Here is a 16,347-nt window from a genome sequence, read left to right as displayed (position 1 = left end):
ATGCCCTTTAATTCTCCCTCAGTGAAGTTAGATGATTAATTGTGATGACGATGAATTATCAATGGAATGGAATTATTAATGAAATTATTTAGGAATGAAGCCAGAGGCTGGTCTGTAATGACTTCTGTCATGTATAAATCTTCAGACACACAGGGAGGGAGGGTAGCGGGGTGGGGGGACGGGGGATGGGGAATACTGAGGACTCCGGAAGTGAAAACTGAATCTGAGACTTGAGCACAGAGCCACCCACCTGCTCTCCCCCACGCCCGCAACCCTCAGGATGAACTCCACTTAGCCGGGCTCGGAGAGACTTCCTGCAAGGCGAGGACCCCCGAATTCTCCCCGCCTCCCCTCGCGCCTCCTGCCACCAGGGGGCGCCGCTGGCTAACGTCTGGAGTCCAGCAGCATGGCCTTGAGCCCTGAGACCACAGGACAGACTCTCCGCTCCTGTTTCCCCATTCGTGAAACGGGCACGGTACTAATTCTGTGTGATAAAGTTTATTTTAATCCAAGCAAATGCCCCATATTTCTAAGATATTTCAGGGAGGTCACACACATCACCCTCCAACCATTGTTTACCCAAGTACCAGGATCAGGCCATAGAGGGGAAACTGAAGCCCAGAAGGGGTGATGACTCACAAGAAAGTGTCAAAGGTCTCCTTTTCCCTACGGGGAGTCTAGACAGCCTCAGAACCAGAAGATGGAGAGAACCTTCCTTGAAGGAGAATTCTGTGCTTTTGTTACTGTTCTAGAAAACGGAGAGCATATGAGGGAGCCAGCAGGAGGCCCTGGGGCCAGGGAGAACCAGGATCCTTAGACCTGAAGACAGAAACCACAGCAACTTAAAGCAACATCCAGGGCACAAGCAGTGACGGCTAAATCAACGTTCAGAGACAGTTCCTGACACAGAGCCCTCTCTTCCTTGGCCCCTGCCATCACCCCCCCATCACCACCAGAACTCCAGAGCCAGAATTGGGTCCAGATGAAGTTTGGTGCTGAGAACTTCCCCATTCAAATTCTTGTTCTCTTTCAATGAGCTGCCTGCCTGGTAGACTTAGAGGAGGTGTCTAAGGGAGGGGTCATCTCCTCGAGACTGATTCCCCATCTCCTTGTGCAGTGGTACCCCAGAGGCACCTAACAGGCACAGGCCTGGCACACAGTACGTACCCAGTAAATATCTGATAAAGCATGAAAGAATAAAGTGACGGAGTGGCTCAAGAGTGACCACTGGACAAGATGGACAAAGGTGCCTGGCAGACACTCCCTTTCTACACCACGGGTGGAAGTCCAGGAGGGGAGAACACAAGGGCCCTGGAAGAGGCTGCCCCCTCACCAGCCCAGCTCCTTGGAGAGCTCTCTCAGCTGATCCCAGGGTCAGAGTGGACCCCAGTCAGGTGCCTCCGATTCAACCCTGAGACCTGCCTGTAGCAAAAAGCCCAGTTGTCTCCCTGGGGAGGCAAAGCAGGGGCCGCCTGGGACCTCTTCCTGGAAAGTCCACCCACCCATCAGGGGCCATTAGGTGCCCAAAGGCTCAGCCACTGCATTGCCCTCATGGTCTGTGCAGGGCTTGCCCACAGTCCTCTGGTAATCCAGGTGTGGGGCCCCAGGGTCTGGGCTGGCCTCAGAGGATAGGAGCTCAGTGTCAGGTGACTTTGAGGCCTCCCCATCCAATGCTTCCTCCTCTTCTTCCTCCTCTTCTTCTGCCTCCTCCAGAGGGAGCTGAAACTGAAATCTGTCAGGGCTACCCTGCTTGGGGCTGGTGGGGTCCTCAGGGCTGCGTGGGATCTTGCTCTGGTACCACTCGCGGTTGTCCTCCAGAGTGTCCAACAGGTCCTGTGCATCTGGGTGTACCAGGTCAGCCCACGTCTCCCACAGTGGATGGGCAATATAGTCAATGAAACCCACCTGTGGGTAATACAAAGTTGAGGGGGTAGAGGTTGCTGAATGGTGAGTCACTGTGGAACCTAAGCCCAGTCCAGGCAGGCCTTTGCCCAGGTTGTTCCCCTCTGCTTGGAATGCCATTTCCCAACTCCTATTCATCCTTCAAAACCCTCTTCAAAAAACCCTCCTCTAGGACACCTCCCCTGCCCCTTCTAGGCTTCTCCAACACCTAAGTCTTTCCATCCACCTTAGCCCTGACTCCTGAGTCCTCAGGGCTGATGAATGTGCCCCCAGATTGGGACCCCTTCTAAAATACTCCACGTCACCCAGAACAAGCATTTCCAAACTCCACGAGTAAGTGCAGATCTCTCTTAAAGCATCCCAGAGGGAATATATCCCAAGACACATCAGAGCCAGCCCAGGGCAGACCCTTAGGCCACACTGCCTCATTTGCCAGGCTGGGGTCAAGCCAGGAATCATAGGGTCAGCTCGGCCACTCCTTTCTCTCCCCTCTCCCCAATGCCCAGCAGCTCAAATCAGTCACTCTCAGACCTGGGACTTCTCCACTGAAGCTGTGTGCTTATCACACATGGGGCTGATGTCCAGGCCTGATTCCCGTTCAGAGTCGCCCTGCTGGAAGAACTCGGCCATGATACGGTCTGTCCATTGGCGGTAGAGTGGTAGCGGCTTGGTGGGGTTGCTGAGGTCAGCGCAGTGCACGAGGCTTTGTAAGACCTAGTGAGATTGAGAGTCGGGAGGGTTCAGGCCAGGCCACCCCCAGGCCTGGTACCTGCCCTAAAAAGGCCAGTGCCATGGACACACCCATCTTACAGGTGGGGAAGCTGAGGCCAGGGAGGGGAAGAGGCGGCTAAGACAAAGGCGCATGACCATAGGTGCCTCTGTTTCTTCAAGTTGGGCATTCAGTCAGCACTTCATCCACGGAGCTAAAGGAGAGCCGTGGAAATCAGCCCAGGGCTGCCCAGCCACACACCTGGATGCGGTCAGAATAGTTGTCTAGCAGCAAGACTCCAAGACTTGTCACCTTCTTGGTCTCCACCATGGTCTTGAGGTCAGCCAGGAGGTTCATGTGTTTGGACATGTCCGTGGCCAGCACCTGGAGGCAGGCGAGGGAAGATGACAGGTATGAAGATAATGCCTGCCCCATCCCCATTCCCCACCTCGCAGATGCTGGACCCACTTGGTTCTTCAATCCTCTGAGCCTCAGTGTCCTCACCTGAGAAATGGGGGCATGTGACAAGATTCATTGCAAAACCAGCTCACAAAGAGGCTGAGTCAATAGTCCCTTCTCCAAGGTTGCTGGACTTGTGGGGTGCATCCCACAGTGGGACAGGGCATGGAGGAAGGAGATTAAACCTAGGGGCTGAGATGAGTGTGCCTGAGGGCAGTAGAGAGACCCCACTGATGACACAGCCAGTGCAAAGGCTCTGAGGCTACACAGAGGAGACAGTTGTGCCTGGACAAATGAGTGCAGGAGCAACAGAGGAGCAAGTGAGGGTGATAAGAGTCGGGAGGGCCTCGGGGGGAGTGGGGGATTTATCCAGAGGGCTGTGGGAGTCACAGCTGTACTTGGTGCTCCCCAAACTTCTCTGTGGCTGCTGCGTGGCTGGGAGGGCTGTTTTCAGCCATTAGAAGGGAAGTTCAGCCTTGAACACTACTGTTTAAAAATTACTTAGCTGTACCCCTACAGGCCCAGCCCAGGAATGACCCACAGGTTTCTCTGAGAATCAGACAGAAGTCTCAAATCTTCTCCCCAAACCTCCCATCTGGCCCAAATGATGCTTCTGCTGGGGGTGCCTACTGCCTAAAGCTCCCACTCTCCCTTACCAAACTTTTAGTTATTCTTTACTTGGAGCCTTGGTTTCCTCTGAGCCCTCCCTACATGCTGTTCCCTCTGCTGGAAACACTCCTCCCCATCCCATGATCTTCTGCACTCTGCAGGCCCTGGCTTCAGTATTCCCTCTTGGGGAAGTCCTCCCACGCTGAGCACCTCTCTATCACAGGGTCTGTCTACAGGTCCCCCATCATGGCTCTGCCTATGTGTTCATCTCCCCCACAGAGTGTAAGTCTCATGAAGGTAAGAATTCTAATGGTCACTGCTGAAGGGCAAGCACACAGTAGATGCTCAATAAATGCTAGTTACATAAATGACTTGAGACAAAAGATCACAAAATGTACTGGTGTCTCCCAACTTGAAAAATATCAAATGCAGATAAAGCTGCACCTGAAATCCTAGAAAGAAAAGTTTCTGGGAAAGAGTTTCCCAGAAAGAGTTTCCACACAGTTTGCACGTGAATTGCATCGAAGACTTGATTAGCCTAACCAAGTCCCACCCAAGGCTTGGACAGTCATCGTCTCATTGTACAAAACCAGGAAGCTCAGGCTCAGAATGGGGAGATGCCCTCATCCAACTGAACCCCCAGCCATGCCAAAATCACCCTCCCATCCATCACTGTGATCTCACTATGTCAATGACCATCTTGCGCAGGCTCAGCCGCTGCTTGGTGCTGAGGTTCTGAAAGATGTCACAGTTCTCTGCTTGCAGCAGCTTGAAGCCCACAGCTAGGTGGTGGTTCTCCAGCACGGAGGCATCATTGTACATAAGTGCAAGCTCTGAGTCTGTGGGGGAGGTGGAGAGTCTCAAGACCCGCACACCCAACCCACTCCACCCAAAGGCTGGTTCTGTAAAGTCTTGGCAAACTCCTACTCATGCATTGAAGCCCCAACTTTAATGCCCCCTTCCTCTAGAAAGCCTTCTAGGACCCTGTCTCTCCCCATGGCCATGATCTGGTTTTTCAGAGCTGGGGGCATCTGTGTTCAGCTCTGCCTCCTTGAGACTGCTGACTCCTTGGAGACTTGGCATGGCAGGAGAGAGTGCTGAGTGCTGGTTGAATGAACTACTGAGTCAGGGCTCCACTCTTTATTTCCAGCTCTCCAGAGATGTATCAAAATATAAGAGGTACCTAACCATTGCTTACACCTCCTACAGTATCCTAAACTTTAGAATCTCAGCCGGCTCACATCAGCTCTGCCACATTTATTATTCTCTCATTTACTGGGTATCTGCTGGATATCTAGGCCTGCTCCGAGCACCTAAGGGAGAGAAGATTGTGGCAGCTGTTTCAGAGCAGGGATGGGACGACCTAACATCACTTGATTGACAGGCGGTGGCAGGGCCCAGCTCCCTAACTCACTGGTGTTAATGAGAAACTGATTGGAGACCCCTGGATGGTCCACGTCGTGGATGGCACTTGCAAAGATGGCAGCCAGGACTTCCAGGTCTGTGAACACGGCCTGAGTGGGCATGGAGCATATGAGGTGAGGGACAGGGCCTCTGTGCCCAGCACCCACCAGAGGTGCCCGGCACCCACCAGAGCTGCCCGCAGCCCCAGGGCCCTACCTCGAGCGCAGGTGTGGCGAGAAGCACGTGTGTGGACTGGGCCACGTCAGCAGCATGTAGGCTGTTGTGGTAGGCCACATCGTTGTGGTAGTGGCCCTCCAGCATCAGTAGGTAGGTGGCAAGCGTGTCTGCTGGGATCTGAAATGTCTTGAGCAGGTCCCGTTCCTGGTCCATCACAGGCCCCTAGTCAGGGCCTCGGCCTCTGGGTGGCAGCACGCACTATTCCTGTGCCGCCTCTCCTTCTGAATCCCTAGCCAGCTCTCAAGCGCCCCCTCTTCCAGGATGCCTCCCCTGCTTTCCCTCTGAATTCCCGTGGTCTCTGTCCTTCCCCTCTTTCTCATCTCTGACCGCACAGTTGTTCCCTCCAGACTGGGTCTCTTCAGGCCTGGCCCAAGGCTGAGTTTTGTTGATAGTCAGCAATGAACTGTTAAACCTAATGAACTCCTATCCATCCTTCAATGTCCCTACTCAAATGACCCTATTCAGACATGTTAGGGAGGATGTGAGGATTATGCGTCCCCTGAGGTCCTGAGGTAGGAAGAAGAGGAGGAGACACAGGGTATCAGAAGCCACAGGCAGGGGAGGTACCTGAAAGATGCTGAACATGATAGCTGTGAGAGGCCGGTTCCCACTTAGCTCTGCCACCTTGAACACATCAAGCCCCCACTTGCTGGTGTCTTCCAGTTCCTAAAATGTGAAGGACTGTAGCTTAACTCCAGCCCAGCTTCCACAGACTCTGGAGGCTTGACCCCCATCCCCAGCCTCAGGTCCTACCATGAAGCCCACCTCGTCAGTATACAGGTGGGCAAACTGAGGGCCAAGACAGGGTGTCCACACAGAGCATGCAGCCAAACCTGGGTTTCAGCATTCCCACTGGAAACCCACCTTGGCCAGCTGCCCCTCCTGATCCGTCTGGACCCCAAAGCGTGGGACGGTGGCTGTGGAAAGACTGGAACTGTGCGGAAGTCCACGCAGGCTGCTGATCTGGGACACGGGCCTCGGGGGCTCCGCAGGGGTCGCCCTGGGTAACTCCACCTCAGTCTGCTGCTCTGCAGGTGGGGCAGGGTAGGACTCAGAGAAGTCAGTTCGCCTGCTAGCGTTAGTCTGCTTGGCTTCAGGCACTGGACCTTGCCAAGCCTTGAGATCAGCTTATTGCCTTTTACTGGAATCAAAGTAATCTCAGAGTAAAGTCCTGTCTGGCCTGTAGCTACCCTTCCCCTCTGTTCAAGGTCTATCTCAGTAACCCCTTCTGCTGGACATGGCCTCTGGGCATCTGGAGCGTAGCATTTTTTCTGGAAAGCCAAATGTCCTTTCCATCTCCCAAACTGGAGACCCGGCTGCGTGGTTCCTGCTAGCTCCTCCTTGGCAAACTTCTACTCATGCTTCAAAACCCTAACTTTAATGTCCCCCTCCTCCTGGAAGATCCTCCTCTTCCTCCCTCTGGTCCAGCCTTACCCCATAGGGCTGGAGGTGTCTGTGTCTGGTTCTATCTTCCTCAGTTGGACTCTGCAGTAGAAGGCTTTCTTTCTCTTCCCTCTTCCTATCTCTGCAATCTGGCCTAGGCAGTGACCCACCATAGCTCACCCAGGAAGGTCTGGGATATGTACTCGGACACTTGATTCCCCGAGCGGCTGGTTTCAGACAGGTGAGTCAGCTCCCGGTTCAGCATCCGCTTGAACTGCAGAGGAAGATGAGGACAGTGAGGATGGGGCCCTGTGGACAGAAGCAAGGGGTCGCAGTTATCTGGCCTCCCTCACCTTGTTGGAGGCCATCTCCCCCACTGAGTGCCGCGTCTGCAAAGTCTCCAGCTGATCCAGACACCAGTCCAGCTCGTCCAGTGTCTCCAAAGCCAGCTTCTGCCCAGTGTCTTCTGGGGGCCAAGTTGATCAGGGGTCTGCCCCACCCCCCACTCGGGAACCCCGCGCCCCTCCTGCCCCCGTCTCTGAATCTGGACCCTGCAGCTCTTCCCAATGAGGCCACTCAGGACCCCCGGCTCTCTCCATCCCCAAGGGTGTTTGGGGGAAGAGGGCTTAGAATTAGCACAGCTTAAAGATTCATGGACTGGAGAGGTCACCACAGAGAGGAAGTTCACAGCTGTCCCACAGTGGAAGGAGGGGATAGGAGTAGGCACATTACCTTTTGGTGGAGGGGGCTGGCTGCCAGATGGGGTGTTACAGACGCACGCCTGCCTGCAGTATAGTAGGCTCAGGAGTGGCCTGCCTCACCCATAGGGCCCGCCCCCAAGACCTCCAGGCCCCGCCCCCTCCTACGCTACTCCCCCCTGCCCACCCCGGCGAGTTGACAGGGGCACCCCTTCCGCCCACGCCCAACTCTCCTTGGCCCACCTCTCCTTGGCCCACCTCGTCTTTTGAACCCGCCCCTCTTTGCCAGGCCCCGCCCCGCCCCGCCCCCTGCGTACTTGGCTGCCCCGCGATCTTGCAAGCGGGCAAGGGCCGCAACGTTGCTTCGAACTGTCCGCAGACTGGCTAGGACCTGCCGGGAGAGGGGTGGTGAGCGTTGGAAAGGAGGGGTCGGCTCTGCCTGCTTAGCACACGACGGAAGGAAGACGTGGGCACTCACCTGGGCAAAGGGCGTCACAATCAGGTCTTCTCCGTGTCTGTGGGGAGACGGGACATGGAAGGGCGGTCAGGAGGAGCCCTCCCAAACTTCCATCTTCCAGCTTTTACCCACACTGTGCCCTCAGCTGAGCACGTCCTTGGAGTGTCTTCCTGGAAGTCCCTGGTCTCCCCTCACCCGACGCTTCTCTGAAGGCCACCGTAGCCCCTCTGACCAATCACTCACTTTATCCCCATCTCACAAATGGAGAATCTGAGTACCAGGGACAACAGGGGTTTTAGCAGAGGCAGGAAATGATGGCTACTAGGAAGCTCAAATCAAGGACTTTGTTGGGTTGCTGTTAATTGACTTTCTGGATTACCACCCAACCCCAACCTGTTCTGTTAATTGACTTTCTGGATTACCACCCAACCCCAACCTGGAGTCAAGCATAAAGAATCACGGGTTAGCATTGTCATCCTGCTCAATTGAGTAAGTGAGTTGTCTGGCAAACTGCTATGTATACTTCAAAGCCCAGCTCAAATGGTCACCTGAAGGAGGTGTGTGAAATGGAGGAATAAAGGAAAGAAGAAAGTAAGAGGAGGCGTTATTCCACCAGCCTCAAACTCACAGGTCACTGGCCACGGAGGAGTTCCGAGACATGGTTTTGGATGAGAGTTCATAGTCACTGTCTGAGCGGTACAGGAAGGACTCCCGCCTCTGACTGTGTTGGGCAGGCGCTTGGACGATCTGGCCAAAGCCAGATCCAGCCCGAGGGTCCAGGATGCTTCTCCCACACGAGAGCCCATTTTCCAGGTCCAAGCTGAAGGCAAAGGAGACATAGTCAGAGCCGAGGGTCCTGGCATATGGATGCCACATCATAATCTAAATCCATTTTCTCAATGCCTCCCCAGGGCAGGGCAGGAATAGCCGCAACTTGTCCATCTGTTACAGTCATACCCCCACTAAGGGACACAGTGCCCCTCACGCCTCCATCTCTGCCTCTGAACCCCAGAGTCTTTTCCACTGGCACTAATCTGGACTCCAGCACGTGAGTTTTGGATTTGTCTCTAAGTGGCTGTGTGACCATGGGTCACAGCTTTTCTGTGGACATCAACCACTCTGTTTCTAGTATGGGTATCGTAGACTACATCCAGGCTTCCCAAGTGGCGCTAGTGGTAAAGAACCCGCCTGCCAATGCAGGAGACTTAATAGACATGGATTTGGTCCCTGGGTTGGGAAGACCCCTTTGGGTAGGACATGGCAACCCACTCCAGTATGGAGAATCCTATGGACAGAGGACAAAGGAGCCTGGCGGGCTACAGTTCATAGGGTCGCAGAGTAGAACACAACTCAAGCAACTTAGCACGCATGCAGACTTCATCCCCAGCGCACTTTTAGGGAGTTACAACCCAACGCCTGAGGAGGGCGACAGGGCGCCCGTAACTTACCCAGATTACTAAGGGTAAGTGCATGGAGACTGGAAATTACTTCCTGGGCTTTCCTCTCAGGAGGGCACCTGGGTTTTGCCTAGATGGGGCACACTGGAAGGCCCCCCACAGCCAGGAGAGGCCCCACCCTCAGCTGTCCTTGGCTATGCCCTGAACCGCCTGTCCTTTACCCCAGCTCCAGGCCTCACCCTAAACCATAATATAGCCCTGCCCCCATGCCCAGAAAATCCCATGGATGGAGGAGCCTGGTAGGCTGCAGTCCATGGGGTCGCTAAGAGTCGGACACGACTGAGCGACTTCACTTTCACTTTCCACTTTCATGCATTGGAGAAGGAAATGGCAACCCACCCCAGTGTTCTTGCCTGGAGAATCCCATGGACGGAGAAGCCTGGTAGGCTACAGTCCATGGGGTCACAGAGTCGGACACGACTGAAGCGACTTAGCAGCAATAGCAGCCATCTCATCAACTTCGCCTCCAGCTCACTCAGCCCCATCCTCAGTGCCCCAGTTCCTCAGCTTTATTTTTGGCCTGAATGCTTTGTCTGTTCTCCTCTTCCTTCAGGCCTTTGCACAGGCTGTACCCTTTACCCAGGGCATGATCCTCCCCTGTTCAAGGCAATCCCCAACCCCATCCCCCTATCTCTCAGCCCCATCTCTCCCTCCAGCCACACTCTGACGAAGTAAGGAGGATTTAGGCCTCTCCCACTTGGAGTCAGAGGTCAGAGAAAGAATGGCAGGGGCCGTGGGGCTAGAACAAAAGTGTGAGGCCAGGAGTGTGCAACCAGGGAGAGGGGCTGCAAGTGGGTCACAGAGAAGAGAGTAGGCAGAAAAGGCGGAGACAGGAAGACCCTGGGGGATGCCCCTAGACAAAGGGCTCCTTGCCAAGGTCCGGTGTCCACCTGGTCCCCTGCCAGGTCATCCCATCCAAGTCCGCGCGGGCTGGGATCGGGGCCTGCCAGAAGGAAGACTCTGAGCAGGGAATTCGGTTCAGACCGAGTTGCGGGTCAGGAATTCGGCAGGATTCTGCCCGACTCAGTCGAATTTGACTAAGTTGGGTCTGGTCATACAGAATTGGGCCTCTTCCCTCTGAGTTCGGTCAGTGTGCTTTGCTGTGTTTAGTCGCTCAGTCGTGTCCCACTCTCAGTCGTGTCCCACTCTTTGCGACGCCATGGACGGGGGCCTGCCAGCCTCCTCTGCGCATGGGATTCTCCAGGCAAGAATACTGGAATGGGTTGCCATGCCCTCCTCTAGCGGGTTTTCCCAACCCAGGCCAACCCAGGGGTCGAACCCAGGTCTCCCGCATTGCGGACAGATTCTTTACCGTCTGAGCCACCCGGAAAGCCCAAGAATCTGGGCTCTCTGAGGGTCTGGTCTTACAGGATTGGGCCTCTTCCCGCTGAGTTCGGTCGGGTGAGTTCAGCCGAATTTGGCTACCTCCGACTGCACTCGGGTATGTTCGGAAGTTTTCGGGCATGTTCGGCTGTGTCCGGCCGCACGAGGTTTTCGAGCAAGTCGGGGTGGCGCTCAAGCCACGTCAGGCACATTCGGTTTAGTCCGGCCCCATTCGGGTGTTCGGCTGTGTCCGATCGCTCTCGGTCCGTTCGAGTTGGGCTCTCGCAGAAGTCCCTATTCCCAGAGCTTCTGAATTCCCGCCTCGTGACGTCACCAGGAGGGGCGGGGCTTCCTTGCGCTTCCCCGGCCTTGGAGCTGGCGGAGTGACTGGTGGAGACTCTTGGGGGCGGGGTACTGGTGGTGGATACCCTAAACCTGCGATCCGAGGGGGAGGCCCGGGAATGGCTACCACCTACCCCTCCCTCCCCTCTCCCCAAAAGTTCTGGAAAAGGCGCAACTGTAGATAAATAGGGAAACTGAGGCCAGGAGAGGTCACAGGGTGCTGGGTTCGAATCCAAAAGCGAGTGCGGAGAGTTAGGGCTGAGCCGGGGTTTTCTCGCTGCGGACGACGCTGTTTTTCTTTCTGCTCTAAACTTAGCCGAGAGCGGCGGGGTCAAGCCGTGGTTCCATGACGCGGGCGGCGGGGAGAAAGTCGCACGGACTATGGGAACGGCGCGTCCGTCCATCGGTTAGACAGGTAAACTGAGGCACAGGGGCTTCGGAGAGACCCGCCCTTCTCCAGCCTCACACCCTTGACGTCCTCGACGCCTTTGTGCTCACTCCCAAGCCCTCGGCTGGGACCCCTCTTCTCAGGCGGCTGGTGCACGGGGGGGGGGGGGGGGGCGGGGAGTGGGGGTTCTCCCGAACCCGGAACCCCACTCTGGCCTGAAATGGTGCCATCAGGGACCACCGTCACGACTGCCCCCACACACACCCCAGATGTCATTGGCCGTGTGACCTTGGAGAAGGGACCTTTAGTCTCTCAGCCTCCAGGTGCCAAGTTACCAAATTGAGTGCTAAAGCCGCGCGAACCAAGCGCAAGGTACCAGACCCAGTCGGCGCCCACCAGCCCCACCTCCAACCCCCAGCCTCTGCCTCGCAACCCACGATGTTACAGTGGCTTCTTGAAGGGCCGGAATTTAAACCCAAAGCGGTGGGACGAATCTTTGAAGGAGGTAACTAAGTGGGGCTGCGCAGAAGTGGCGCTCCGCGCCTGTCAGCTCTCAGCCTGGGACAGCAACAAGCCCTCTTACATCGCCAACACCCTGCCTCAAAGGCCTCCATCAAATCACATCTTCCTCCGAGGATACCGAGGGCTTAGTGTGAGGCCACCAGGCCACCCCGTTGTTGGCACCGGGGCGGATGGCCCGGGCACACCAAGGCGGGGAGTGACCCTCATCCCTTCACTGCCTGGACGTTCAGCCCTCCCGCCCCGGGTTGGCAAGGGTCAGAAGGAGACGTGAGCCTCAGCCCGTCCTGCTCCAGGGCACGCAGCTGGAGAGGGACAGACGGCTGGTCCCCTGGGCATGTATCCAGGCGGTGGGTGGAGGGAAACAGATGGAGAGAGAGAGAGGCAGTCATCAACTAAAAGAGACAAAGAGCAGGGGCGGAGAGATAACCCCGGAAAAAGGGCAAAGGAGCAGAGGTTTTATGCCCTGACCCTCCAACCTGGCTCCCGCTGTCCTTGACTCTGCCCCTCCCACCTCCAGCCCGGCGGTTCCGATGACCCCTGCGAGGCCCTGTCTCGCCTCACCACAGCGGATGGGCCACGGTGAAGCGCCGCTGCAGGCGAATGCTCTGGTTCACCAGGAGCTTCCTGAAGAGCCCGGGGGAGCCGCGTGGGGAGCCCCGAGGGGAGCTCGGCCCAGGGGCCGGGGCGGGAGCAGGGGCACCCTGCATCGCCAAGACCGCGTGGAGGCTGGACGCAGCACTGGCTGCGCGGGACCTTTTCTGGACAGCCACGGGGGCGGGGCCCGGCGGGGAGCGAACCCAAGGCGCACTCGCCCCGCCTTCGCCGCGGGACCCGCTCAGGGACCCCCACGGGGACACATGGGGAAACTGAGGCACTGAGCTAGATGAGGCTCTCTGCTTCCCTTCTTTGGGGGAGCCCAGAAACTACATCTTACACCACTTCCCTCTGTCAGCATGTCCCCCAGAGGTGTAGCTTGCTGGGCTGAAAAGAGAGATACGGAAGTCAGAAAAGGAAGTGCCCTCCGCTATCACGGAGTCTCCGAGTATGCCGAGGGGCTGCCCAGATTCCACATAGTACTTTCAATCCCCCTCTGCCCATTTTCCAGATGGAGAAATTGAGGCCAGAGCCACCAAGAGCCTGCTCAGGAACTACAATCCTTGAGTCTTTTGTCGGGTGGAGAAACTGAGGCTTGGAAAAAGGTGGAAACAGACTCAAGTCTTCACTGCAAGTCTCCCCCCCCTCTTTCTGTCCCCCTCCACAAGCCCCCACGTGACCTCCACCTGCTCTGACATTCTCCAGTCCCTGTCTCTGGATCCTTCCCCCTCTCCTGCTGTCTCCGCTGGACAAACATCCGCACTCTACTCCTGCCAAGCCTTCTGCCCTGTGTAGCTTCAGCTGCCACAGCCCACCCCTAGAAGGACCCTCGAAAAGGGAAGCTTTGCCCCTAGTGCCAGAGATGGGGGGCATTCAAGAGTCTGTACCAGCTGGCTTACCCTGAATTGCTGGGGTCAGGTGGTCCTGCCTCGTTCTTCAGAAAACAAAACCAAGTCTCAGAGAGTGTCATGCCTGGAGGTGAGACCCAGAACACCCAGCTGCTGGTGACAGAAGTCACCAAGGTGCAAGGAGACTGGGCCTCCCAGCTGAGGCTCCACAGGAGCTCTGCACTTGACTGTGTCCTGCTGTGTGATAACAGCCCCCCCACTGCCTGAGCCTTGCTCCAGGGGACTTCACCAGTTTGGGGGTGCCCAGACAAATGCCACCCAGGTTTCTGGCAGTCTTGGGGGGGTGTGAGATATTATTTCAGGAGATCAGGCTTCAGTGGGGAGACCCTGACCCTCCCCTGACATCTCGATCATACTATGGTCCCTGCTGTTTAGATGAGAAACTGGAGGCCCACAGAGGAGTCACGCTGGGGCCTAGGAGGACAGAGTCTCAAGGGTCTGGCTAGGAACCCCCTTCTGTCACCAGGGCCCTGCAACCGGACACCTGGTGGGAATCAGACTCTCTGTCCCCAAGACAAAAATACCATCTGTAGCTGCTGTGACTGGACCTAATTATAGCTAGTCCCCAGGGGATAAAGGCCGCCGGGCTCAGCCTAGTGGAGAGACTGGGGTTAGGGCCAAGGAGTCTTGACACCACCCCCAGCCCTGTGGGAGGGGCTCAGGATGCTCTCGTGGCCCCAAGGAGACACTGAGGCGCAAAGAGATTCAGTCCCTTTCCTGAGTTCACAGACACAAAATGGAAGGTTAAGACTAAACACGTGGGTACAAACTGAGCATTTCTTGCTCTTCTGGTGCTGAGCCAAGGGCTGTGCATGTAAAAGTCATTTGCTTTTCAGAGCAGCTCTATAAAGTGGGGACTAGTATTCTCATTTTGTGGATGGGGAAATTGAGGCACGGAGAAGGGTGCTCATTGCCTGAAGTCACTCAACCCTGGGTTGCCAGGCTCCCCAGCCTCTCCCAACTTAATGCTTAACTAGCTCCATCCCCTGAGTTTGAGTAAGCTCCAAGAGTTGGTGATGGACAGGGAACCCTCACGTGCTGCAGTCCATGGGGTCGCAAAGAGTTGGACTGAGCAACTGAACTGAAGTGAGCTCCATCGCCTGTGTAGTCCCAGATGCTACTCTGACATTAATGCTTTATCGATAGTTTTAATGTTAATGTTTCATTAATAGATTCAACTTTAAATATTTTATGACCAGTTCTATCAGTAATGCTTTTACTGTTATCAATTGCTTTTTGGATGGAGAAACAGCTGCAGAGCCAAGACTCGGCATTCAAAGCCTGGCCTGCCTGACCTTGCGAGACTCCAAGCTTCACCCAGGAGGGCAGAGGCCAAAAGAGGTGCTGACATGACTTTGTCTCACCCTAACTTTGTCTCTGCATGCTATATGACCTGGGAAGGTGACCAGCAGTCTCTAGCGCCCTTGACACATCAATGTCTCCATTTCCCCTACTTGAGTGAGCCTCTTCCTTGGGCAAGCACTTATCTCCTCTGCCACTAGGTGGCGCTAGTGAGACAGGAGGTGCGTGCTGTTACCCTGTTTTCCGTACAAATACACCTGGGTCTGGAGAGAAGTGATGACTTGCCCTTCTCCCTGAAGAATCTAGAGAGAGAGGAGAGTGGAGGCTGAGTCCCACGTGCAAGTGCTCAAGGGGTAAGATCTCACTCTCCTCTGCTCCAGATCCTCCCGTGGCTCCCCATTGTCCTCACTTCTGAATCCGCACCTCCCTGGCAGCCTTGTGTAGCCTAACCCCTGCCTGTCTCCCCAGCTTCCTCCTCTTGGCTCACTCTGCTCTAGGCTCATCATCTCCCTCTCCTTGCTGTTTTTTTGGAAGCATCCAGGCTCATTCCTATCCCATGCCCTCACCGGAAGCCTCCTCCCCTGCTAACTGTTTTGGTTTTTAGGTCACAGTTGAAGCATTGCCCTCTGCAGGAAGCCCTCCCTGACCAGCTAAATAAATGAATATCCTCAGAGCACCCTCCTCTTATTGGTACAATTTCCTATGTAATGTCCTGATTATTTGATCTGTGTCTGCCTCACCCACCAAAGCTTCCCAGGTAGCTTAGCTGGTAAAGAATCCACCTGCAATGTGGGAGACCCCGCTTCGATCCCTGGGTCGGGAAGATCCCCTGAGAAGGGATAGGCTACCCACTCCAGTTTTCTTGGGCTTCCCTGGTGGTTCAGACAGTAAAGAATCCACCTGCAATGCAGGAGATCTGGGTTCAATCCCTGGGTTGGGAAGATCTCCTGGGGAAGGGAACGGCTACCCACTCCAGTATTCTTGCCTAGAGAATCCTATGGACAGAGGAGCCTGGCGGGCCACAGTCCACAGGGTCACAAAGAGTCAGACACAATTGAGCGACTTTCACTTTCACCCACCAGCCCCTTGAGGGAAGGACCAGGTCTGCCTCGTTCCCACTTGTGCCCTCCATGGCCAGCACTTAGTAGGTACTCAATGAATGCTTGAGAAATTATTAGAGAACCTCCCCTCCCACCCTCCAGCCACATTGGTCTGTGTTCGGCTCCTCACACATCTGATCTTCTTGAGTCTGAGGCTTTACACTTTCTATTCCTTCTTGGCACACCCTTCTCTACACTCCTCAGCGGACTTCACTTTATCCTTCAGGCTAGGCTTAGAGGTCACTTCTTCCAAGTGGTCCTTCCTCACCTCCTGGCCCCAGCTGCTGGGTCAGAAGCCTCCTCTGGGCCCTACAGCACCCTGATCTCATTCCATCACAGTATAGATCACTCTGTATGGTCTCCAGCTGGTATGTCTGCCTCTACAATTAGCCTATGAGTGCCCTCTTGCCCTTGGCCTGTGCCCCAGTCCAGGATGTGGCACACAATAGCTGCTAAATAAATGTTTGCTGAACAAGATACTCAGACCCTCCCAGACTTTTGTGATCCACCTGGGGTGGTGGGGAGGCAAGCCACCCTGAGGCCTATGCTCTGG

The 16,347-nt window shown here is 55.6% G+C and overlaps 1 protein-coding gene and 1 long non-coding RNA gene across 5 annotated transcripts; one reads left to right on the top strand and one right to left on the bottom strand.

The window, feature by feature from the left end:
* Positions 1 to 482: 482 nt before the first annotated feature.
* Positions 483 to 12,941, bottom strand: PDE4C (phosphodiesterase 4C). 4 transcript variants are annotated; one of them, XM_019963844.2, is made up of 15 exons: positions 12,452 to 12,941; positions 8,487 to 8,678; positions 7,880 to 7,916; positions 7,719 to 7,792; positions 7,436 to 7,488; positions 7,057 to 7,169; positions 6,884 to 6,977; positions 6,185 to 6,348; positions 5,888 to 5,986; positions 5,300 to 5,464; positions 5,094 to 5,193; positions 4,364 to 4,518; positions 2,873 to 2,995; positions 2,434 to 2,616; positions 483 to 1,905 (listed from the first exon to the last, which is right to left on the bottom strand). In XM_019963844.2, exons 1-15 carry the CDS (start codon positions 12,595 to 12,597, stop codon positions 1,516 to 1,518), a joined length of 2,088 nt encoding a protein of 695 aa, XP_019819403.2. In that variant the 5' UTR covers positions 12,598 to 12,941; the 3' UTR covers positions 483 to 1,515. The 4 variants fall into 4 exon arrangements, with proteins under 4 accessions (XP_019819403.2, XP_019819401.2, XP_070648625.1 ...); XM_019963842.2 differs by having other exon boundaries at positions 7,057 to 7,166; XM_070792524.1 differs by lacking the exon at positions 12,452 to 12,941 and adding an exon at positions 10,628 to 10,997.
* Positions 11,309 to 15,372, top strand: LOC139184036 (uncharacterized). The gene is made up of 2 exons (XR_011567461.1): positions 11,309 to 11,395; positions 12,408 to 15,372. It is a non-coding gene; the product is annotated as an uncharacterized lncRNA (long non-coding RNA).
* The last annotated feature ends 975 nt before the right edge of the window (positions 15,373 to 16,347 follow it).

Source organism: Bos indicus, chromosome 7, assembly GCF_029378745.1.
Source record: "Bos indicus isolate NIAB-ARS_2022 breed Sahiwal x Tharparkar chromosome 7, NIAB-ARS_B.indTharparkar_mat_pri_1.0, whole genome shotgun sequence".
NCBI lineage: Eukaryota > Metazoa > Chordata > Mammalia > Artiodactyla > Bovidae > Bos > Bos indicus.
This window is presented reverse-complemented; position numbering and strand designations above follow the sequence as displayed.